Source organism: Taudactylus pleione, unplaced genomic scaffold (genome assembly GCF_031769625.1).
Source record: "Taudactylus pleione unplaced genomic scaffold, aTauple2 ptg000824l, whole genome shotgun sequence".
Taxonomy (NCBI): domain Eukaryota; kingdom Metazoa; phylum Chordata; class Amphibia; order Anura; family Myobatrachidae; genus Taudactylus; species Taudactylus pleione.
In genome coordinates this window covers 1,320,854-1,345,689 of record NW_028285226.1, presented here as the reverse complement: position 1 = coordinate 1,345,689, position 24,836 = coordinate 1,320,854, and the positions used below count along the sequence as shown (strand labels likewise).

The window sequence follows — 24,836 nt, the reverse complement described above, 5'->3', positions numbered from 1 at the left end:
ATTTAAGAAGGGAAGATGTAATTGTCAGATGTGTTTTGTGAATTCAGAAAGTGTAAAAGATGGTGGCACGGGTACCGTATATACAGATATTACACTGGATCCACTGATTGGGCGTAAATGTTATAGGACCAGGGGATGCGCTAGATCAGTTCATTAATTCTGTAAGCTACTTATAGGTAACTGCTGGTTTAATAAATCTCCATCATCTTGTCAGTGACAGCATAGTGCAGATCCATTCTCCCGAGTCAGCACTTTAATGTGTTCCTAAACATTTGGCTGATGTACAGTTCTGTGTGCTGCTGGTCTCTGGGCTAGGCATGCAGGCCAGGATAGTACAGGACGGTGCTGTCCTTATGCTGTGTGATTTACAGGTCAGCGTGTTTTATACAGCTTTGGATGGACATCCTAGGGATGGCTATCGGTGGGTTAAACATCGATGGTCCCATTGGTGGTTAACCTTGATGTTATGAAACAATCGATGATTTTGGCCACCACTGGTCAACCCCTGCTCCCTTACTGACAGGACCAGTCAGAGGTGGGGGCAGGAATTTGCGGGTGGTGTCAGTGTCCCAGCACCAGGAAGTAAGGAAAAAAAACATTGCAGTGTTTTGTGCCTTCGATGGCGGAAAACAATTGGAATTAACACCATCGATGTGAAAAACATCTTCCATCGGTGGTTAACCATCCTTAGGACACCCGCTATTGCTTTCCTGCTTAGTTACAATACACTGTAAATCTCTCAAACATGCCTCAGTCAGTAGTGAACAGATAGGCCCCATGCTAATCAATATTGGTTCAACCTTAGAAATAGCAGTCCCCACTGGATGGTGGCATCTAGTACACTTTAAGGTGGTTGTCTGGGAGACTCCAGAAGTTTGGGGAAAACTGACGGCAGAGTAGGCCCACCTCCCAGAGCTTGTATACTTCCCCAGTAAAGTGAGAGTTCCAGGTGTTTGATGGTGCAATTTTGAGTAGCGCCATTAAGCCCCGCCCCCACTATATGCTGCAGCTATTCCTGGCATTGTGCGGCGGGGCATGATGGCGCAGCCCCTAGTGTCACACTGCTTGGCCATTTTGAATACTCCACAATGACCGGCAAACTTGGTGACTTTTGTTTTTCTTCTCTCTAAAGCATTTTTATTTAGCGCTGTGATTGTACACTGAGAGGGGCATAGGATGAAGAATACAGAATTGCACAGTTGCTGCCTCTGTATAGTATTGTGCTTTGTTTTCTTTTCTTGTTATTGGTGTATATTCGTTACCACAGAAAGTGCTGTTGATTTCATGTTTTCAGCAGCTGGTAATACGTAAGCTAGCCACATACAGCCGTCCGGCAGCTTGGCCTGCAAACAGCGGTCAACATTAATGTCCAGTCTGGCAACCCTTGGTATTTCGCCTGCTGAAGTAAATGGATAAAGCATCCATAGACTGTCACCCAGTGGCCACACTATAATAAAATAAAGGCTGTTATTCTGATATGTGGAACCTGCTCATTCTACGCTACAAGGAAACATCTGCAGAACCGGCACCGTGTAATTACTTTATCAGGGAAACCGAATTGGGGTGAGGTGGGCTGTGGCAAACTGACAGACGTGTGTGTGCTCATACGTGCTTTCTTATTTTATATAGTTTCAGCCTTTTATGCAGAATGTTACAACAAGAGGATACAGTTCAATGCTCACATCTGGACGAAATCTAAATTTTTGGGAATGTCCATTGGGGTGCATAATATCGGGCAAGGTAAGAAATGGCCACCATTACATTTACATAATTTAGGACGCCTTCTAGCACAAAAACAAAGCATGTAGAACAGGGGTTCTCAAACTCTGTCCTCAGGACCCCACACAGGTCACTTTTCCCAGGTTACCCAGCAGGTGCACAGGTGTATTCATTACTCACTGACACATTTTAAAAGATCCACAGGTGGAGCTAATTATTTCACTTTTGGGGAGACATGGAAAACATGCACTGTTTGGGGTCCTGAGGACCGAGTTTGAGAACCTGTGGTCTAGAATGATGATTTATAACAGGAATGTTAACACTGCTGAAAAAGGTTTTATGCACTTTACTTAGTAATATATATACACATAGTATAAAATAAAGTCCCTGGTAGGCGTCTGTCTGTGTGTTTGGGCTAATCTCCAGAACCACAGGACAGATTTTGATGTAGTTTTCACTATTCTATAGAGCAGAGGTTCCCAAACTCTGCCCTCAAGGCACCCTAACAGTCCAGGTTTTAAGTATATCCATGCTTGACCACAGGTGACTTAATTAGTACCTCAGTCAATTTGATTTAACCACCTGTGCTCAACCATGGATATCTCCTAAACCTGAACTGTTGAGGTGCCTTAAGGACTGCATTTGGGAACTACTGCTATAAAGCATTTGCAGAGGAAGGGTTAGGTGTATGAAACATTACTGTATGACAAAAGGGAGCCGAGCAGTGACTATTTTAGTGAAGCAAGTCAATGAAAAAACGGACGTCCGAGCGCCTTTCTTAGCTTACTCTGCCTAAACCGTTACATATATATCACAACGATTAACTTTATTCCATTCCTTGTAGAGATTGATATATATTAAACTGTTTCTCCAGAAAAAAATGATGCAAGTCCTGTTTACTGATACAAAATTTCCGTTTTCCCATTGATCTGAGTGAAGACTGTTTTTCTCATGGACAACTTTGTGGCCCATTTGCGTATAACGTCAAAACTAAATCTTTTCGTATTGACGTCAGGAGGAAAAATATCTAATGTTGTCTACAAGGAAATCTAATAAGACCTCGGTTAAAGGCAATATAGTAAGACCTGGCAGTAAATACAAAATTGCTCTTTCCGAAGCCGTGGCGGGTCACTAGTGTAAATAATAAAATAGATAGAATGCAGTTACCGCCATTGCTCTTTTACTCTTGTATTAGTGTAATAAGAGTATATTGTCCACGCCAAGGTCCTCTCTCCTGCTTTGCATGACTGTCCATCTCTAGGCCTGCTGTGGCCCCGCAGTCAAGATAGCCTTCCTACATCCGGGGCCAAATGTAATAGGGTGAGCGTTTAGCAGTAAACTCTCACATTCGTCGAATTTTAGATTCAAAATGGGAAAACATCTGGATGAGCGTTTAAATCATGAGTTTTCTGAGTCTGAAAACATGCGAGTTGGCCAATTTAATAGTCTGAGAACATGCAGAGTTTACTGCTAAACTGTCACATTTTCTAAACTCTGCCCCTATTACATTTGGCCCCCGGTCTTGTAGTCAGTGCATTGCAGAACTCCTCAGAGATGGACAAACCTACATCGGAAGAAAGGGATTAGCTCTAAAATGATGATGATTTGAGAACAGCACGAACACCTTTTATCTCCTATGTTCCCGGTATCTCTGACAACTGTGGAGTCTGCACAAGGCCTGATTAGTCCCCCTTTGTATCTCTGCAGGTTGTGTATCCTGTTTGGACTACGATGAACACTACATTCTAACTTTCCCCAACGGCTACGGCAGGTGAGAAGGACGACTTACAGCAGCAGTTCCTAAACTCTGTCCTCAAAGCACTTTAACAGGTTTTAAGGATATCCATGCTTGAGCACAGGTGGCTTAATTAGTGTATTGGTCCATTTGATTTAGCCACCTGTGCAGAAGTATGGATACCCTTAAAACCTGGACCCTTATGGTTTGGGAACCCTGGGTCACAATATGTAGTAACAGAAACACTGCTGCACAGTTGGAACTAGTATTGTTTCTAAAGGTCAAGTATTTTTTCTCTAGGTGACTGAAAGGTGTTTGTACTATGACTGTAGCTCTTTTCCCTTTGTGCTACCAGCTTAGAGGGCAGACTAAAACTGATACCATGATGGCGGTGGCATAAAGCTGGTGACCTAATGGAATGAATATATTCTTCATGTGTTATAATGGGAGTTGTATAAACAGTAAGCAGTACTTGGCTTTCTGACTGGGGCCGCATGATGTACTCTGTTTAGATTTAACATTATGTTTGAATAACTGACTCTAATAGTGCTGAGATTATACTGTCAGACTCGGCTCATTACATCACCGTGATAATCTCTCTCTGTGTTCAGGTCTATACTGACAGTACCTTGGGTGGAGCTGGGAGGAGAGTGCAACATTAATTGTTCCAAAACTGGCTACAGCGCAACCATTACGTTCCATACCAAACCCTTCTATGGCGGCAAGAAGCACAGAATCACCGCAGAAATCTAGTGAGTTTGTACAGCGCTGTTAGACCGTGCTCAGTATTGCAGCGTGATTAGCTCACGCCTTTGTATGGTGTGGATTTGGGCTCCATTGTGCTCTGGTAATGATCCCCTACGTTATCATATTATTTTTCCTCCCCTCTGTACATGGATATTGGTCTTTGGCATTTTGATCCATCTACCCCCCCAGGTAATCTGCTTTAATATTTGTTACCTGGTGTAAAACAGTCCAGAATTGCACTGACCTGTACACATGAGCGGAGGGGGCCTGACACACATGAGTGGAGGGGATCTGTAATGGACAATAAAGTAGTTCCATACCTTATGTGTTTATGAGCCCTTTGGGATTGTACTTGCTATGTCCACTATTAGTTGTGTTGCAATTAGGAGCGTCTCCTGCCCTGCACAGTACATCCTGCTGCATGCTCTGCCGTGGATAACCGGCACTACAGATGTTATATAAAACCTATCCGCCCACCAGGGTCTGTACCTTCCTGGGTCTACGTGTTGGAAACAGCCTGATATATTTCTATATTGTAGTGTGAGCCGGATTTGCTGACACCACTCTCTCTCTCTGTTAGTAATTCCATGTGTTTTCTCCCTTATATACAGCTCTCCTAACGACAAGAAATCACTGTGCTCGGTGGAAGGAGAGTGGAACGGTGTAATGTATGCAAAATATGCAAATGGGGTATGGAACTTATTTACAGCAGAATTATAATGGACCTTTATAATATTTCACTGTTGAATGCGACGTGCCCACTGGCATTTAAAATGCTTTTTTTTTTTTTTTTTAGCATGCCAACTACATGTTATATATGACGCATGTTCAGTCTGTGTATGTAAGTGTGTGTCGGTGACAAAACAGGAACTTACCAAATTATTATTATTACCAGTTATTTATATAGCGCACACATATTCTGCAGCGCTTTACAGAGAATGATTGTCCATTCACATCAGTCCTTGCCCCAATGGAGCTTACAATCTATATTCACCATCACATGTATACCTACAGTACCCACCACGGTTAATTTTTTGTTGGGAGCCAATTAACCTACCAGTATATGTTTGAATTGTGTGAGGAAACCGTAGCACCCGGAAGAAACCCACGCAAGCATGGGGAGAAAATACAAACTCCAGACACATACTGGAATTGAACCCACCACCTCAGTGCTGTGAGGCAGTGATGCTAACCATTACACCAACTGTGCTGCCCGTACAGATGTGATTCTTGGCTCCATCCCATTCAGATTAGCCTATGCTATTATTTTGTGAATGCCGGAAAGTGTTCAATATAATGCAGCACAACTAAATGCGCGTTATAATGCAAATCTATATCCTATTGCTCATTTGCATAGTGACCCTTAGTTTTACATATGTTCTAATACAAGTTAATTGCAGGTAACAAACCTTAAATTTTTAATTTTACTAACCATGTGTACTTGGCCTAACTGACATACATGTGGCCACAATGGCTTACAGATAACGTCTAGCGTCAGGACAAAACCTATCCAAGTGATGCACCTGTATTGTAGTCATTTATATTTATGTTTGAGAATATATAACAGTGTGATGACTCCCTGTGGCTGGTTTATCTCACGCTTTACCTGCCAGGTATCTTATAGAAGATGTAGTGATGTGACACAAATCAACACCAAACGTGATGCTTTTGTGAGGAGTTGGGGGAATAATAGCTGGAGCAACCCAGAGACTGCGATCTCTGATGTCATGGGACACGTTTAATAAGCAATGTTACATGTGCCTACTCATATGTTACTTTTTTTTTGTCCTTCTGCTCCTATTACATATATGTAAATCTATCTTCTTTCACGCAGGAGAATGCGGTTTTTATAGATACCAAGAAAATGCCTACTGTAAAGAAGAAGGTTCGGAAATTGGAAGATCAGATGGATTATGAATCTAGAAGGTACTTTGAGGGGAATTCAATTAGAGGCGAAAAGCCATATTCGCCTGTTTTTTTGTGAAAAATTCGCCTAAAATAAATTCGCCAAATTCAATTCCAGGACAATTTCGCCTAAGTGGAAACAATTCTCCAAAAATGATTCTCCAATCAATAGCTGGTGAAAACAAATGCAAAATCTTTATTTTGGGGTGCAAACATGGGGAAACAACTCAGACCCCTTGGGACAGCCCCCAAAGGACAAATACGCAAAAAAAACCAGAAACTAAAACCTAAGAACACCCCAAAAAAGACATGTCATTTTTGGGGTGTAAATTTAAAAAGTGGGGGGATAAACATTAAAAGTAGCGAAAAATACTTCTTGGGGGTCCACAAGTATGGGTAAGGTGTTTTTGGGATTGCAGGTGCATGCAGCAGGTGGATTTTTCACGGTTTTTAAAACTTCACTTTAGAGACATAAGAATATGCTAGCACCCATTTTCAAGCTCCCCAAATTTGTCTGGACTACTTATTTTCACCAAAAAATACAGCTTTATGCCATTCTTCACCACTTTTACAAAGACGCTAATAGCAGCCAATTTACACAACTTAAGTACGCAAAATAGTTTTATTAGGGCTATTAGTACACATCTATATTGATTCCCTATGTTAGTGCATCTTTTTCTGGGGTACAGACTGATTTCCCCAATTCTTTCAGTACTTTTCACCTGTTCCGCATTCGCCTATTTCCGTGTTCGCCTGTTTTGCAATTGAATTAGGCGAAAAGCGGGGACGAGCACGGAATAAATTCGCCTCTGAAACAGGCGAATGAAGCGAACAGTCGGACAGGCGAAAACTTCGCCTCTAATTGAATATGGCTCTTTATATAGACAGTGAAAATGTCAGTGTCTAGATAGACAGCAGATGTTAAACAGTCAATAGGTAGACATAGAAAAGGTTGACAGGTACAAATGTTCAAAATATCGTCATGAAAATGGTCGACGCACGTGGACGACACTTTTTTTTTTTTTTAAGGTTTAGGCACTTACCCCGACGGTTAGGTACCAGGAGGGAGAGTTAGGAACTTACCGGATGGTTAGACACTAAAAGGGACAATTAGTTTTAGGCACAAGGAGGGTCTGGATTAGGCACCAGAGGGGGGAGGGTTACATGGTTAGGCACCAAGGGGAGGATTAGGGTGAAGATTAAGGTTAGAGAAAAAAAAAACACGCGATGACCAATTTCAGGTCGACCTTATGAATGTGTTGAGCATTTGTACCTATTGACCTTTTTTCTTTCTTTCTGTGTCGACCCTTTTGTCCCTATCGACCTATTGACTGTCTGACATCTGGTGCCTATCTAAACACTGTCGACCTTTCTACTGTTAATCTTTTATACCATCACCAAAGGTAGATTCCCCTGTACCATCTTTCAGTGATATAATGCTCTCTGACAGGTGGGTGGGTGGACGGGTATAGATAGAAATGTTAAATTGAATAGAATTCCCTGTGACACAAGAATAGGATGCGATGACCTTGCGGGTTCCTCTCATGACTTCCTCAATACTGCTGCCTCATGTTGGCACTGCTATGCAGTGATGACCCTCTACTGTGTTACAATGACGGACTTCTGGCATATCCGTGTGACGTAATGTCTTAGCATAAAGCTATTGCAGGGACACCAACCTGCACCCTGACCTTTCAGATCTGGCCTCACCAACAGGGCATGTTCTGTGACTCTTCTCACAGAATTAGATTAATGAGAAGCTCTCACTGGGGTCACTGCTTTATTTATTGTATAGGACCTTGTGCACTGTGTGTGTACCCTCTATCACTCTGTTCCCCTATTAGCCCAGAACATATATAGAGCATGCTGTATTACATGCTAACGGCAATCCAAGCTTTCTACTGTGCCATCATCTTCTCCACACACCTCAGGGGGTATTTACCAGCTGCCGTTAAGGGATCTGGGGGTAAATTTAGTAAGCAGCTGTTTTGCAAATGGTAAAACACTTTGCTTTTAAGATAATTGCTGTTTTACATTTCCGGGTTAAACGCCAAGAAGCTGCAGGATTTGCCGGTAAATTTTCCTCCAGGTCCCTTATAGGCAAATGAGTGGATCATGTCATATAGAAGAAGCTTAATAATATATTGCACATGCTGTGTTACACTGCTCTCTCAGGGAATGACCAAGGAAAGCCACAAAGCATGAACTAATGCAGAGGTTTTCAGACTACTTGTGATCTTCAGATGTGTCCTCGTACATCTAGCCTCAACACGCCATGCAACGTGACTTGCCTGGCGTGAGAGACCCGCCTGATCCCGCGCTACTCTGCTAGCGTTGGGCGTCTTTTTTAGCTTAATATGCATCTAAGTCACGATGCATCTAGGACACTCGAGCAGACTGTGCTGATTAATTTGATATTCGACACTTGTATTTCTTCTTCATTGCCATAGGGGGACACAGGGACAATGCTGGGGTGGGTATAGGCTGTGCAGAAAGACTGGGCACCAAACAGTTACTCTTTTTTTACATTAGGGCAGCCCAACCTCCTTCCCCCTATACCCCAGGCAGGCCAGTTTGCGTTTGGTGTGGCATGAGCTGGGCACACTTTAAACAGGGGACTGGTTATGCAGCCTCAAATCAGTGCAGTGTGTCCTGGGTCCTCCACAGACACTGAGGACCCCAGCCGGATGCTGGGGGAGCAAAGGTAAGGCTGCATTGGCACAGCTTCACCCGCCGGCGGGTCTCTGACAAACGGTGGCTGGGCTACCCACACCCATGCTAGACCACCAGGGCACATAGGTAACGAGGGGCTCTACAAGTGGCGGCCATTGTCCTGGGGACTCTTGTCAGAAGGGGGAGGTGGGCTCTCCATGTTAGCTTCTCCTCTAGCCCCTGGTGCATTCCCTCACGGAGGCTATCCGCCAGAGGGTGTCTTCACTTCCTCGTCTCCTTCTCACAGAGACACTGAACGGCCATTTTTAGTACACAGCCGGCTGCAGCTAGACGGCGGTAAGCTGGGCTCCTGTATACCTTACTCCCAGGTCAAGTTATACAGTTGAGCTGCTTCCAGCCGACTGGGGCTTGGACTGTTGACCACTCACTGCCCACTATAGCTTTATTGCATTGACTGTACTGTGATCTTGTTCTTATAGAAAGGTATTTTCTTTTCTTTCCTTCTGCCTGTCATTTTTCTGTCCTGTTTAACACTGTATAGTCTCTGTGTACTGGCCAATTAACCCTTGTGTTAACATGGTAAGGGGTTCTCTGTGTCCCACTTTATTACACCCCACTTATTACTTTGTGTGGCCTTACATTCATTGCACCTTCCCCTTATTGCAAACATCTGTTGCTACAGGTGTCCGCCTCCTTCCAGCAGGTGCTAGATAGGGACCGTGCCTCCAAACGCGGGCCATCCAGATGGGAAGGTACTTCCCCTCAGTCTGCTTATGCCTCAGACCTTGAGGAGGTCGGGTCCTTTGCTTCAAATGGGGAGGCCACCTCTGTCCAGGAGGAATCCTCATCTTTGATAGATGTAGAGGCCTTGATTGAAACATTTAAACTGATTCTGCAAATTGAGAATGAGGAACCGGCCCCTAGATCCAAGACTCCAGTTTTCAAGCGGCAAAAGTGGGTTTCAGTACAGTTCCCCAAGTCAGAACAGCTGGAGGATCTCTTACCGGAGGCTCTGACCATTCCTGATAGATGTTTTCAGGTCTCCAATCACATTCCAAACTTCTATCCACTCCCTGCTGAGCAGCATTATAAATGGGAGTCTCCTCTCCCAGTAGATGCGCATATTGCCTTCTTAGATAAGAACTCTACCCTACCTATCCCTAATACGGCTTCCCATAAGGATCCGACGGATAGGAAGTTGGAAATCTTCCTTAAGGCTATTTATTCCTATGCAGGTGCTATTGCACTTTTGGCTTTGGCTTCCGCTTGTGTGGCTAAGGCCATCGGCAGTTTGATAGGCACCCTAGAAGAGGGCCTCTCCTCTGGTACTCCCAGGAACCAGTTATTCTCCCTAGTGTTGCATATTAAGGAGGCTGCCTCCTATCTGGACGAGGCGGCCCTTGACACTAGTATCCTAACCTCCAAAGTGTCAACTTCCTGGCACGCTGACTCAGATTCTAAGAAGGCTCTGGAGGCTCTTCCTTATCCTGGGGACATTCTCTTTGGTCTGGAATTGAACAAGATTATTGCCACAGTGGCATCCAAGACGGCGTTCTACCTTCTGTGGCGGCCTTTAGGTCACGAGCTTCTACTTATCGCTTCTTTTATCCGCAAGGAAAGGACATGGGCCAGTCTTACTCCAGGTACCAAGGGTCTTCCTCCAAGGGCTCCAAGCACCAAAGCAAACAGTCCTGGGCTGCCAGACGTCCCGCCACCAAGCCCAACTCCTAGCTTGCAGCCAGACGGGGGGCCTCCACCTGGGGGACCCCAGCATGGGAGGCCTGTTTCTGCTTTTCCACGACCTGGCTGGTGACCTCATCTGATGCCTGGGTATGGGAGGTGGTTTCTCAAGGCTACGCTGTAACCTTCGGCAGGTGTTCCCTGGTCCGGTTCTTTTCCACAGGCATTCCAGCGGATCCAGGAAAAGGAAAAGCACTGCTGGAGTCCATTCACTCCCTTCTGGCGTCAAAGGTAATTATTCCAGTACCCCAGACTCAGAGGCACGGGCTTCTATGCCAACCTCTTCTTGGTTCAGAAGTCAAATGGGTCTTTTCGGCCAATAACCTGAAGGCTCTGAACCATTTCTTGCGGGTCCCCAGGTTCCACATGGAATCTTTGCATTCTATTATACTGGCACTGGAACCAAGGGATTTCATGGCCTCCGTGGATATTCAGGATGCTTACTTGTTCCTAAACGGCACAGTCAACAACACTTCCTCCAGCTTGCAGTCTGGGGGAACATTTGCGCTTTGCCATTTAGTCTTTCCACAGCTGCTCATATCTTCACGAGGCAGCTCTTTGACGGCGCAGAGGGATCTGGATTCTCCCTTACCTGGACGATCTTCTTATCCTGGCCCAGTCTCCTGATGTCCTCAGGGAACATCTTCATCTGGTGATAGATCTGCTCCAATCTCACAGGTGGATCATCAGTTGGAGAAAGTCTTCTTTAACTCAGTCTTAGCAGATGCTCCACCCAAGGGCTTTACTGGACTTCACTGTTCAGAGAGTCTTCCGGGTGGACAAGATTCAGACCCTTCAGGACAAGATGCGCGTACTCTTGCATCACCTTTGAGTGTCCAATCACTCCTGCATGCGGATCCTGGGCTCACTGGTCTCCACCTTCGACATGGTGGAGTATTCCATGTTTCACTCTCGCCCACTTCAGAGGGATGCTCTGACCCGATGGAACAGTTCCTATCCTCCACATCAGGTCACAAACCATCAGACTCTCTCGGGAAATCCGGCTCTACCTTATGGTGGCTATAGGTGTCCCACTTGGACAAGGACTGTCCCTTTTGGATTCAAGATTGGGTCCTTCTCACCACCGATGCAATTCTGCGTGGGTGGGGGGCCGTAACCTTGCCAGCAGTCCTTTTAGGGTCGGTGGATGGTTCAGGAGAGCTGCCTTCCGATCAACATTCTGAAGCTCTGAGTAGTCTTTCGGGCTCTGTGTGTATCACAACCGCTCCTCCAGCTAGCACAACCGCTCCTCCAGCATTGTTCAGTTCAACAACGCAACCACCATTGCCTACATTAAACATCAGGGAGGCACTCGCAGTTGCGGCGCCATGAAGGAGGTGAGTCGCATTCTCCACCGGGCAGAGATTTATCTTTCGGCTCTGTTGACGATCTTCATTCCAGAGGTACAGAATTGGGAAGCAGACTTCCTAAGCCGCCAAGACATTCACTCGGGCAAGTCTCTTCATCCAGACTTCTTTCAGCTTCTGGATCTTCGCTGGGGCCTTCCGTACGTCAACTTGATGGGGTCTCAACACAACCACAAGCTGCCGAGATACGTTTCTTGCACCAGGGATCTGGGAGCTTTGGTGGACACCTTAGTGGTTAGGTGGGTCTTTTCGTCTCATGCACATATTTTTACAGATCTCGCTTATTCCGCGGGTTCTTTGCAAATTGAAACTGGAAGACGGCACCATAAACCGCGTGGTTCCCGATTGGCTGCAGAGGGCTTGGTACACGGATCTTCAGGGTCTCTCCATAGACGCTCCTATGCATCTTCCGCTGTGGCCGGATCTCCTGTCTCAGGGCCCGTGCTTCCATCTCGCTTTGATGGGGTGGCTCTTGAGACATTTGTCCAGAGGGCCAAGGGTTTTTCCAGGTCGGTCATTCCTACCATGCTCCGTGCCCGCAAAGCCGCTTCAGCTAGGATTTATCACCGGGTTTGGAGGAGATCTCTTGGTCTCGGCCAGGGGCCTTAACCCTAGGTCCTTTATTCTCTCTAGGGTTCTCTTTCCTGTAGGCGGGCCTGGATTTGGGTTTCTGCCTTTAGTCCCTGGGGGTGTATGTTTCCGTCCTCTCTGTAATCTTTCAGAGATGGATTGCGTTGATGTTCTTGTTGGGTCTCAATTTGGATGTAAAAAATATGGTAGTTGCTCAATCAGCTTAATATACTACAGGTGCTTGTAAAGGGCGAGGTTTACACTGAACACAGAAAAAATAAGAAAATTGCCCTCCAGCACACTGCAGATAAATCAAAAATACTTGAATCCTACATGATAATAGAAATTCAGAGGTATTGGTTTACATACATTTGCAAATATATGAATAAGCGCTGGGCCATCATCAAGGCTCCTCTATACCAGCGTCCCTAAAATTAAGGGGTTCACGTCCGAGAAGCAAGGCACCCCAAAAAACTCCAGCCAAGGACCACCCCCAGGGCATCACACGAAAAGGGGAAAAAAGGTGATAGTGAAGTGTTAAAGGATAGGTGTGTAAAGATAAATCAATAAGTGTTAATGAGATGTAAAAGAATTAAAATGACATAAATAATACACAAACGCATAGAAAGTGAAAAAATATTCTATGTGAATCAAGTGGTGATGCCATGAGCAAGGTCCAGCCAGAACAATCCCGGGGGCCCCACTCCCAAACGCTCACCCCAAAATAATTATTGCTACATAATAGTAGCACCCACTCTGGGTCATATAATAACAAATTGATGTACTGCATGATAACAGTACATGTATGAGCTGAGAGCTAACTTACCTTGGAGGTACCCCAAAAAACCTCCACATGGCACTATAAGGATCAGCACCTCCTCCTAATGCTGACTCATTTCATGCCTCCAAACTGCAAGCAAAAAATATGGTAGTTGCTCAATCAGCTTAATATACTACAGGTGCATGTAAAGGGCGGGGTTTACACTGAACACAGAAAAAAGAAAAAAGAAGAACATTGCCCTCCAGCACACTGCAGATAAATCAAAAATACTTGAATCCTACATGATAATAGAAATTCAGAGGTATTGGTTTACATACAGTCAGCATTAGGAGGAGGTGCTGATCCTTATAGGGCCGGCGCTAGGCTGTGCTGCGCCTAGCGCCGTATTGAGTTGCCGCCCCTTCCCTCCTCCGCTCCCTCCCCCTGAGCTTACATTATCCCTATACCGCCGGGGCGAGTGGGTGGGCGTTTCTGGCGCCCTCCGGATACAGTGGCGTTCCGGGCGACGGACCAGCTTGCCCGTGCCTGGAGCCGCTACTGGTACTGGGGGACACCCCCCTTTCTGTTTTTTTTGTTTAATGTGGCACCTCCCTTTCATGCACCTGAAGAGTATTGCCAAATTTATTTGAGCAGCTTCCACTTTATTTGATGGATGACGTTGTTGACTGACGTCAGAACTCTCTTTCAGGGTTCCTCAGATGGCTACTTGGGATTTGTCTTTAGTGCTTAGGGCTCTTCAGTCTTCTCCTTTAGAGTCGGTGGACATTCACTGTTCCACGTGAGCATTGCCCCGGAGAGTGTCTGACTTGAACTGTCGTGTCTCTCCCCGTTTCTGTTCTTTCAATCGGACCGGGCCTTTCTTCAGATACGGTTAGGCTACCTTCCAAAGTTACTTTCCCGGTTCCACATCAACCAGGAGATTGTGGTTCCGGCTTTTCAGTCTCCTGATTCTTCACCGGAGGCCTCTTTGAGTGTGGTTAGCCCTCCGGATCTATGTAGACTGCAATAGCGATATCCATAAGTCTGATTCCCTTTTTGTGCTCTATTGCTTTCACAAACTGGGCTGGCCGGCTACGACGCAGACCTTGGCTGCCTGGACATGGCGGCAGACCCTCTTGCACCAGCCCTGGTGACTGCTCATTACACCAGGTCAGTAGGTACTTATTGGCCAGCTCGCTGTGGTGCCTAGGTGGAGCAGCTTTGCAGGGCGGCCATGTGGTCTTTTGTCCACACGTTTATCTATTTCTACTTCTTTGACACCTTCGTCTCCGCGGACGTGGCATTTGGGTGGAGAGTTCTCAGTGCAGCTCAAGAGCGTCCCCGCACTTTAGGATGTCCCAGCATTATCCCTAAGCATTTCCCCTGCGTTCCCTACGGCAATGAAGAAGAAAAGGAGATTTGTCTTACCTGGTTAAATCCTTTTCTTCGAATTCCATAGGGGACACAGGGCGCCCACCCTGACTCACCTGGCATGTGGGGGTTTGTTCTGTTTCTGGTTCCCCTGTCTATCTCTTCGGGTGTATGGGTCTGTGTGTGTGCCAGTCTTCCTACTCCTTTCTCGCTCCTGCCTCGGGCTTGCTATCTTAACTCTCGTGCCTGGGGCGGGGTATAGGGGAGAAGGAGGCTGGGCTGCCCTGATGTAAAAAAAGATTAACTGTTTGGTGCCCAGTCCTTGTGCACAGATTATACCCCAGCGTTGTCCCTCTGTCCCTCATGGAATTCGAAGAAAAGGATTTTTCCAGGTATGACATAAATCTCCTTATCTGTGTAACACCTGAGTCTGTATATGAAGCACAACGGAACTTAGAATGGAAAAAAGCTGTGACTGCTACATTGTAGCATTTCATATACAGATTCAGAGACTCAGTCACACACAGATATACATGTGTCACATATCAAAATAATCAGAGCAATCTCCATGTGCGTCCTATTCGCATCGCATTACGACTTATGCATATTTTTCCAAAATTGTGTCTGAAACGCCTGGCGCTAGTAGGGTCTTATGGGACCTGCCGCGACTGTAGCGAAGATAGTTGTGGTTTGAATGTGAGTCTCTACTTCAGTGATTCCCAACCTCGGTCCTCAAGGCAGACTAACAGTCCTGGTTTTTGTGATATCCATGCTCAAACACAGATGGTTTAATCAAAATATCTGAGGTACTAATTAAGTTGCCTGTGCTCAAGTATGGCTATCCTTAAAACCTGGACAGTTAGTGTGCCTTGAGGACCGTGGTTGGGAACTCCTGCTCTACTTCATTGCAAAGTGGCCACTGAACCACAGAAAAAAAGAGATTTTCCCTCCAGCACACTGCAGCAATATCAACAAAATATACTTAAATCCTACATGATAATAGAGATTCAGAGGTATTAGTTACATACATTTGCAAATATATGAATAAGCGCCAGGCCATCGTCAAGGCTCCTCTATACTGGCGTCCCTAACATTAAGGGGTTCACGTCCGAGAAGCAAGGTACCCCAAAAAATTCAAGCCAAGGACCATCCCTAGGGCATCACACGAAAAGGGGAAAAAAAGTGATAGTGAAGTGTAAAGAATAATGTGTAAAGATAAATCAGTAAGTGTTAATGAAATGAGAGAGAGAGAGTTAAGTGGCCACTTTCAAAGAAAGGAAATGGGGAAACACACAGTGCTGAAAGGGGAATGCATTAGAGCAGTGATTCTCAAACTCGGTCCTCAGGACCCCACACAGGTCACGTTTTCCAGGTCTCCTGGAGGGAGCACAGGTGTAGTCATTACTGGCTGACACATTTTAAAAGATCCACAGGTGGAGCTAATTATTTCACTTTTAATTCTGTGAGGAGACCTGGAAAACATGCACTGTTTGGGGTCCTGAGGACCGAGTTAGAGAACCTGTGCATTAGAGATATGCACAGTATATCTCAGTGTGGTATTACAAGTTTTAAGTATGTATCATTAAGTTTGTATTTGGATCAGTGTTTTTTCCCTTTCATGAGTTGTTCTATGGAGAGCTGGTGTAGACACAGACTTGTTTCTACCGGAGACCTGTAGAGGGCGACAGAATCCTCTTATCTCATTTACATATATGTTTAAACATTTTTACTAGGTTGTGGAAAGATGTAACATTAAACTTGAAGATCAGAGACATTGATGCTGCTACGGAAGCAAAGCACAGTCTGGAAGAGAGACAGCGGGCGGAAGCGAGAGAGCGCAAAGAGAACGAGCTACAGTGGGAGACCAGGGTGCGTGCACTCATTTCACTAGTGATGGAACATGTGTCCTAGTTCTTGTATGTCCACTAGATGGCAGTGTAGAGCATAAGGCAGATATTTCAGAACCTTCCCTGCTGACCTGTCAGTACCTCTTGCTGCCAGAAGCCCATTTGCACTTGTGCTGTATTGTGCAGGATTTAAAATATGCTTTAGGCTTTAGTTATCCCATCAGTTTCTTAGGACCAGACCCAACTTAGCTGGAGTGATGGTGCCCATTTGAGATACCCACATACACAAATAAATAGTACAAAAGTACAGGTACGGAAGCCAATGATCCAGAAATCGGTGACATTTGTGCTAGCACTCTAATAAAGCCCTGTGCAGAGGCATGTTGTTACTATAATAAAGCCCTGTGCAGAGGCATGTTGTTGCTCTGATAGAGCCCTGTGCAGAGGCATGTTGTTACTGTAATAAAGCCCTGTGCAGAGGCATGTTGTTACTGTAATAAAGCCCTGTGCAGAGGCATGTTACTGTAATAAAGCCCTGTGCAGAGGCATGTTGTGGCTCTGATAGAGCCCTGTGCAGAGGCATGTTGTTACTGTAATAAAGCCCTGTGCAGAGGCATGTTGTTACTGTAATAAAGCCCTGTGCAGAGGCATGTTGTTACTGTAATAAAGCCCTGTGCAGAGGCATGTTGTTACTGTAATAAAGCCCTGTGCAGAGGCATGTTGTTACTGTAATAAAGCCCTGTGCAGAGGCATGTTGTTACTGTAATAAAGCCCTGTGCAGAGGCATGTTGTTACTGTAATAAAGCCCTGTGCAGAGGCATGTTGTTACTGTAATAAAGCCCTGTGCAGAGGCATGTTGTTACTGTAATAAAGCCCTGTGCAGAGGCATGTTGTTACTGTAATAAAGCCCTGTGCAGAGGCATGTTGTTACTGTAATAAAGCCCTGTGCAGAGGCATGTTGTTACTGTAATAAAGCCCTGTGCAGAGGCATGTTGTTACTGTAATAAAGTCTGTGCAGAGGCAGAGGGGAATTGCTACTGTAATGAGGGGGAATGGCAGGGCATTGTGGGTATACACTTGGTTCCCCAAATTGCATAAAAACCTCTTGTACATGAACCCTTAAGCCCGTATATAGACCATTGTATACAGAGTCGGCTATACTCAGCCCGGACACTCATTCTGTATAATCCCACCTAGCGTAAAAGCCAGTCTGTGTTTGGCTTATGCTTTTACTTAACCCTAGGAGACATACAATATATGATATGACTGCAGCACCCCAGCCCAGAGGCGGATTTACCGCTAGCAACTCAGGCGCATGTTTAGAGCCCGGCGGGTCCCAAGGGGCCCGGCCGCTGACAGGGATGTATAATTGAGCAGGGCAAAGAGAATTTTCTTTCTGCCAGGCTCCAGCAGGCTGGACGGGACGGAGCTTAGCCGCCAACCACATCTATTTGATAGAGCACCACTCTGTCTACTCTAGTGTCTCCTCCCCTCCTGCACTGTGTGCATGTGACACAGGGGGAGTGAGGAGCCGAGAACACAGACAGGAAGACGGCGAGGTGCTCTGCGCGCTGCTGGTTACTGCCTGCCAGTCCCTGCCTTTACTATCTTGGGTAATAAAGTTTCACAAAGGGGGATGGGGATTGGGGTTTGCTTAGGGGGGAGGTGAAGTGCCTGGCAGTGCCTATACTGCTTGGGGGGGGGGGAGCTGGAGGAGGTAAGGTGCCTGGCTGGGGTCTTTAATGTTTGCAGCGATGGGGGGGGCTTTACGTTTTGCAGCAATGGGGGGGGGCGCAAGTTGCCTGGCAGGGCCTTTATTGTTTGTAGCAATGGGTGGGGGGGGACGCGAGTTGCCTGGCAGGGCCTTTATTGTTTGTAGCAATGGGGGGGCGCGAGGTGAGGTGCCTACACTGCTTGGGGAGGGGAGGGACCTAGAGGAGGTTAGGTGCCTGACAGGGGCTTTTATTGTTTGTAGCAATGGATGGGGCGCGAGGTGATGTGCCTGGCAGGGCCTTTATTGTTTGCAGCAAGGTGAGGTGCCTGGCAGGGCCTTTACTGTTTGGGGGAGGATGGGGTGGGCGTGGGCGGTGAGGTGCCTGGCAGTGCTGCCTTTAGTATCTGGGGCAAATGAGCTCACCAACATCCACCATCACAATAGGGGTAGTGAGGTTACTGCATAATTATTTATATGTCACTTTTTTATTTAAGAGCCTGTCTCTTTCTCAAGTAGTCATGAGGGGGCTTCAGTCACAAGACAAGCTAGTATAGCAACTGTTATATTTATTATTACTTACTCCATGACAGGTGTATCCCACAGCGCTAGCGCCTCACTCCCACCTCCTAGTTTGGATAAGATGTGGGCAGTGAATACAAGGAACAAGCACAAGCTTACATGTATATAGACTGAGGGGTATATTTACTAAAGTGTGGGTTTTCACAAGTGGAGTTGTTGCCCATAGCAACCAGATTCTAGCTATTATCTTCTAGAAGGTGCTAAATAAATAAGTAGAATCTGATTGGTTTCTATGGGCAACATTTCCACCTCTAAAGTGCGGGTTTTAGTAAATATATCCCTGAGATAGAGCAGACTGAGCTGAGGAACCAAGTTTTTCTGGCAGTGTTTCTGACTGAAACCCAGCACCGCAATCCTGCAGTAGTTCACCTGATATGAAAACTATTGCCTTAGTAACTCTTGTTCTCCAGTTCCATCTGTACCTTCCTCTATATACTGCAGACCACAGGGTCTCAAACTCTGTCCTCAGGACCCCAAGCAGTGCATGTTTTCACAGAATCACAAGGGAAATAATTATCTCCACCTGTGTGGACCTTTTAAAATGTGTCAGTGGGTGACCTGGGAAATGTGACCTGTGTGGGGTCCTAAAGACCGAGTTTGAGAACCCCTCCTGTAGACTATAGCACTTTACAGAGAATATTTAATGAATAATTTAATGAATATTTTATTAAGAGTATATACTGTAGATAGATATTAGGTAGACAAATGGCTTGAATCAAATTCATAAATGCTGCTGTCAGTGAGGGGGGGGGTGAGCTGCTGTCAGTGAGGGGGGGGGATGAGCTGCTGTCAGTGAGGGGGGGGGATGAGCTGCTGTCAGTGAGGGGGGGGATGAGCTGCTGTCAGTGAGGGTGGGGGTGAGCTGCTGTCAGTGAGGGGGGGGGATGTGCTGCTGTCAGTGAGGGGGGGGATGCGCTGCTGTCAGTGAGGGAGGGGGATGCGCTGTTGTCAGTGAGGGAGGGGGATGCGCTGTTGTCAGTGAGGGAGGGGGATGCGCTGTTGTCAGTGAGGGAGGGGGATGTGCTGCTGTTAGGGGGGGGTGCGCTGTTGTCAGTGAGGGAGGGGGATGCACTGCTGTCAGTGGGGGGGGGGATGCGCTGTTGTCTGTTAGGGGGGGGATGCGCTGTTGTCTGTGAGGGAGGGGGATGCGCTGCTGTCAGTGAGGGGGGGGGCGATGTGCTGCTGTCAGTGAGGAGGGGGGATGTGCTGCTGTCAGTGAGGGAGGGGGATGCGCTGTTGTCAGTGAGGGAGGGGGATGCGCTGTTGTCAGTGAGGGAGGGGGATGCGCTGTTGTCAGTGAGGGAGGGGGATGCGCTGTTGTCAGTGAGGGAGGGGGATGTGCTGCTGTTAGGGGGGGGTGCGCTGTTGTCAGTGAGGGAGGGGGATGCACTGCTGTCAGTGGGGGGGGGATGCGCTGTTGTCTGTTAGGGGGGGGATGCGCTGTTGTCTGTTAGGGGGGGATGCGCTGTTGTCTGTTAGGGGGGGATGCGCTGTTGTCTGTGAGGGAGGGGGATGCGCTGTTGTCAGTGAGGGAGGGGGATGCGCTGCTGTCAGTGAGGGGGGGGGGGATGTGCTGCTGTCAGTGAGGGGGGGATGTGCTGCTGTCGGTGAGAGGGGGGGATGTGCTGCTGTCTGTGAGGGGGGGATGCGCAGCTGTCAGCGAGGGGAGTGATGTGCTGCTGTCTGTCAGTGATGGGGGGGATGCGCTGCTGTTAGTGAGGGAGAGGGATGCGCTGTCAGTGAGGGGGGGAATGCGCTGCTGTTAGGGGGGAATGCGCTGCTGTCTGTCAGTGAGGGGGGGGGGATGAGCTGCTGTCAGTGAGGGGGGGGGGATGCGCTGCTGTCAGTGAGGGGGGGGGGATGCGCTGCTGTCAGTGAGAGGGGGGATGTGCTGCTGTCAGTGAGGGGGGGGGGATATGTGCTGCTGGTTGAGGGGGGGAGGGGGATGGGCTGCTGTCAGTGAGGTAGTGTTATGGACTGTTTGAGAAAGGGGGGGCCCAAATCGGTGTCTTGCTTAGGGCCTCGTGAGGTCTAAATCCGCCTCTGCCCCAGCCTGTACAGGGGGTTAATGAATGTTCGCCTGCTGCTTGTGCTGTGTACATTTACTTTTGTGCCACCAGTCATGGTTCCGGGACAGCAAAGTCTTAATTGGGACCTTTCATGATCCACAAGTTCTCGTTCACGTGTGACCCTATATGTAAATAAACAGCAGCAGAAGTGTGTGTGTGTGTGTGTGTGTCTGTGTCTCTTACTCATTGTAAGTGACAGTAGCTCTTCCAAGCACTGATTTGTATCTTCTTCTCTTAGCTATTCCATGAAGACGGAGAGTGCTGGGTGTATGATGAGCCGCTGCTGAAACGACAGCCTTCCCTCAGGCACTAAGTGGCTTACAGAACAATTGTAGCAGAATCTTTTCTTGAATTAGAAATATAGGTCTCATCTGAAGCCCAGAAAGGAAAGTTCGTCTCATATCTCCAGATGGACAGCTTCTCCCTGTGGTGCTGAGAGCTTACACTGCAGCGGTTCCTTACTCAGGGATACTGGACTTCTACAGAGTGACAATTCAAGCAGGATGTGGTGACCTCACAGCATCGTGTACATCTTCCACCCTTGATGCTTTAATGGTCCTGTACTTTCCCTGTCCCACTTTAAGGGTACATGTCGTCTGCCTATAGTGGATGAAGCCATTTTGTGGGCTAAACAGTGAAGCATAAAAAAAGCGCCTATCGGTATGCTAGGTAATAATTACATCCGTGAGTCCCTTTATGTGTTCAGTGACATCACTGAGGTATGAGGCATCCCTAGGAACTAGTGCCATCATTGAGACCCTTTATGCATACAGTGGCATCCCTACTCATGCCTCACTAATGTCCTGGTCTGTGGTATACCTAGGAACCAGTGACATTACTGAGGCATGAGGCCCTCTAGTGCTGGCAGTGGTAGCCTAAGGAAAAGCACAGTAGGCCTCATGCCTCACTGATGTCACTCTCACCGGTATACCTAGGAAATAGTGGCATCACTGAGGCATGAGGCTCCCTGTGATGTCAGTGGCATCCCTAAGAACTAGTGAGACATGAGGCTCTCTAATATCCCCAGGAACTAGTGAGACAAATATTGGTTCAGGCCACAAAATGGCAGCCTCCACGTGTGTCCGCACCGAGTACACCTTAAGGTAAAGAATTGGCTTGGGCAACTATGTAAAGTGCATTGTACAGCAAACGCTTGCCCAGTGCTGTATTCTTTCTCCTCTGAATACAGGACGTAAAACTTATATAGAATTGCTATTCTATATAAGTAGCTTTTCAATCTCTCTTGTATATACAATATGAATCCGGCATTTTAATAGATACAGAACATTTAATTCTGAAAATTATACAACTTCTTTTACTTTCTCCACCATCTACTCCCCCAAAGTTCTTATGGGTTTTTTTTTTAAAGACCTCCGACATGCCTCTTCCATCCCACCGGTCACTTATATATAGTATTTTTTTTCTCCCCCAAACTGGTCTTGCCTTTGTATTTATTTATTTCCTAATAAAATGTTAGAGCAAATTATTTTATTAGATCTGCATTTATGATTTGCAATTAAAATCTAATCTCCAGAAAAGTTTTGTATGAGTAACGTCTCTTTACATACTAACATACATAGCATGTGCATGATACAGACACTCTATTAGCTAAAGCATCCTAATGTTCTCCCCATCTAAAGTGTAAGGTTCTATAGCACCAGATGATGACTTCAAGTTATAGTTATGCTATTGTGTATGTCATACTGTCTTTATCAGAAAACGCAGTTTAGCGTGACTAAGCCACGGGCTTATTGAAATAGAACTGAACACTCATTCCGGGAGCTACATCGGCACGCTTGGAATTGAATTGCCCCCATAGTGTGCATAAGATAATGCCTATGATACAAGTAAGGAGGCATAAGGCTTAAGCAGTGTTCTAGACACATTGTACAGCCAGAATGCCTATCCACCAAGGAGGACTAGTGCTTAACAGTGTATGTCAGACAATGGGGCATATACAATTGGGTGTGAGGTTTAGCGAATTAAAAACCTCATGCCCAATTCCGGAATACCGCGGGTATGCACGCTCCCGCTACCCGCGGTATTGAATTTAAAAAAATAGTGGTCGCAGGGTTTTCAGCTACCTGGCAGGGGTCTCCGTGGCTCCCCCGCTCTCTTCTTACTGGAGAGGGGGCTGATGGGAGGAGCAAGGGCTGCTGGGAGATGTAGTTCTCCCAGTGCCCATTCCGGGGGGGTCACACACACACACTTATACCTCTTTTCCACCAAAAACCCAGGTCCGACCTGGGTTTTTGGACATAGTTCCAACCCTGGTCAGACCCATAAACACTGCACCTTTGATCTGGGTTACTCCCAGGTCAGCCCTGTTCACACTGAACTCAGGTCTGCCCTGCTAAACCTAAGAGGTCATAAAAAGTGGAAGGTGAATGCTCGACAACCACCAATCCGCTCATTTTAGGCATGATCCAGGTCAGATAACCTGGGTTGCACCGTTTACACTGCATCATTACCTGGGTCCAACCCTGGTAGCTATCTGGGTTGGATTGCAGGGTCACTTGACCCAGGTTATTTTTCAGGGACCCTTTTACACTGAGCTGCGACCCGGGTAGACCCAGCAAAAACCCAGGTTTTTGCTCTGGTGTAAAAGGGGTATTACATACTCACCCTGCTGCAGAAGAGCCGGCTCCCGACGCTGGATGCAGAAAACAGCGCTGAGGAAGGTGAGTAATTAAGCTTATTGGATACTTCCAATTGCTTAATTAGTCCTCAGGAGGTGCCGCGGGAGTCAGAGCAAGTCCCAGTGATTTTTCCTAAAATCATCGATTTTAGGAAAATCACGCTTGCTCAGGAGGTGCATGAAAAAAAACCTCCCAGTGCGTGTATTTTAAGAAACCACGCACCTAATAGAATAGCAAAAAACCCGCACCTGCAGGAAAAACCTCGCAGGTGCGGTTAGTTTTTGCTATTCTCGCACACAATTGAATATGCCCCAATGTGTTACGCTCCAGGAAGGACTAGTGCTTAAGCAGTGTTCTATTTGGGGACACAGTGTACGTCAGACGTGTATCGCTCCAGGAAAGAGGAATATTGCCTGAACAGTGGTATGGACACAGGGGGCCTGATTCAGACCCACTCGCAAGCGGGTCGAGGGTGGCCCAGTGCGCACGCGCGAGCCCCGGAGCGACCGCAAAAAGCGCTCTCCGGGACTCTCTACAAAAGGGGCGGCTGTCTATGTTGATCAACAGCTCGCCCCGTTTTGAAGGCGTGGCCGGGGGGGTGGCTTCACAAACTGAGGCGTTCCCAAGCGAACGCCTGCCATTTGTGGGCGGCCCCACTGACATCACCAGTGATGTCAGTGAGAGAGCTTCCGGCTCTATTTGAGCCAGAAGCTCGCTGTGGCTTGCGGCCACGAGACCCTACTACAATGGTCTCGTCGCAAGCCCGATCGTCGCGATGGTCTTGACCATCGCGACCATTATCATGGCCGCTCGCAATAGCTGTGGGTGGTAACTCACAGCTATGCGAGCGGCCAAGAGGCTGCTCCTAAAAAAAACCTGCGCCCGCCCTGATTCAGAGCGAGCGCTCACTTTTTTTGAGCGCCTCTGAATCTAGCCCAGTGATAAGGCCCATCACCCCCAATGGCCGTTAAGAAAGGATAGTGTATCAAGGTGATATGGAACCCATATATTACACCAGAAAGTGCCCATATACCCAATAAAGGAGAGAGCACATTCTGCAGCTAAATGCCCATAAATTGTCTGACAAGATGTAGGATTCATAGGGGTATAGAAACTGAATGTTATGAATAACATATTGTATACCAGATGTTGTGTGACCTTTGCTAATGTACAGAAAAATGTATTTATATTTATCATGTGCTGGAATGGGAGCTGTGGTAGTCCCAGGCTGAGATAAGACTTATCTGTTAAGTCCTTTTCTTTGAACTCCATAAGGGACACAGGGACTAGGCTGGCAGGCAGAAGTTGGGCACCAAACAGTTAAAATCTTCAGGATCATGCAGCCCAGGCTCCTCCTACCCTATACCCTGCCCCCAGGTAGACCAGCCAAGTTAGCAAGCC

The 24,836-nt window shown here is 46.9% G+C and overlaps 1 protein-coding gene across 3 annotated transcripts in view; it reads left to right on the top strand.

Annotated features, from left to right (window-relative positions):
• Window positions 1-22,328, top strand: part of OSBPL9 (oxysterol binding protein like 9) — a 162,465-nt gene extending 140,137 nt beyond the window's left edge. For all 3 annotated transcript variants that reach the window (XM_088458301.1, XM_088458300.1, XM_088458302.1), the window contains 7 exons: window positions 1,630-1,740; window positions 3,427-3,490; window positions 4,066-4,206; window positions 4,813-4,891; window positions 6,036-6,127; window positions 16,321-16,456; window positions 21,035-22,328. In XM_088458301.1, the coding sequence (XP_088314427.1) occupies window positions 1,630-1,740; window positions 3,427-3,490; window positions 4,066-4,206; window positions 4,813-4,891; window positions 6,036-6,127; window positions 16,321-16,456; window positions 21,035-21,109 (698 nt within the window). In that variant the 3' untranslated portion in view covers window positions 21,110-22,328. The remainder of the gene's footprint in view (window positions 1-1,629; window positions 1,741-3,426; window positions 3,491-4,065; window positions 4,207-4,812; window positions 4,892-6,035; window positions 6,128-16,320; window positions 16,457-21,034) is intronic.
• The last annotated feature ends 2,508 nt before the right edge of the window (window positions 22,329-24,836 follow it).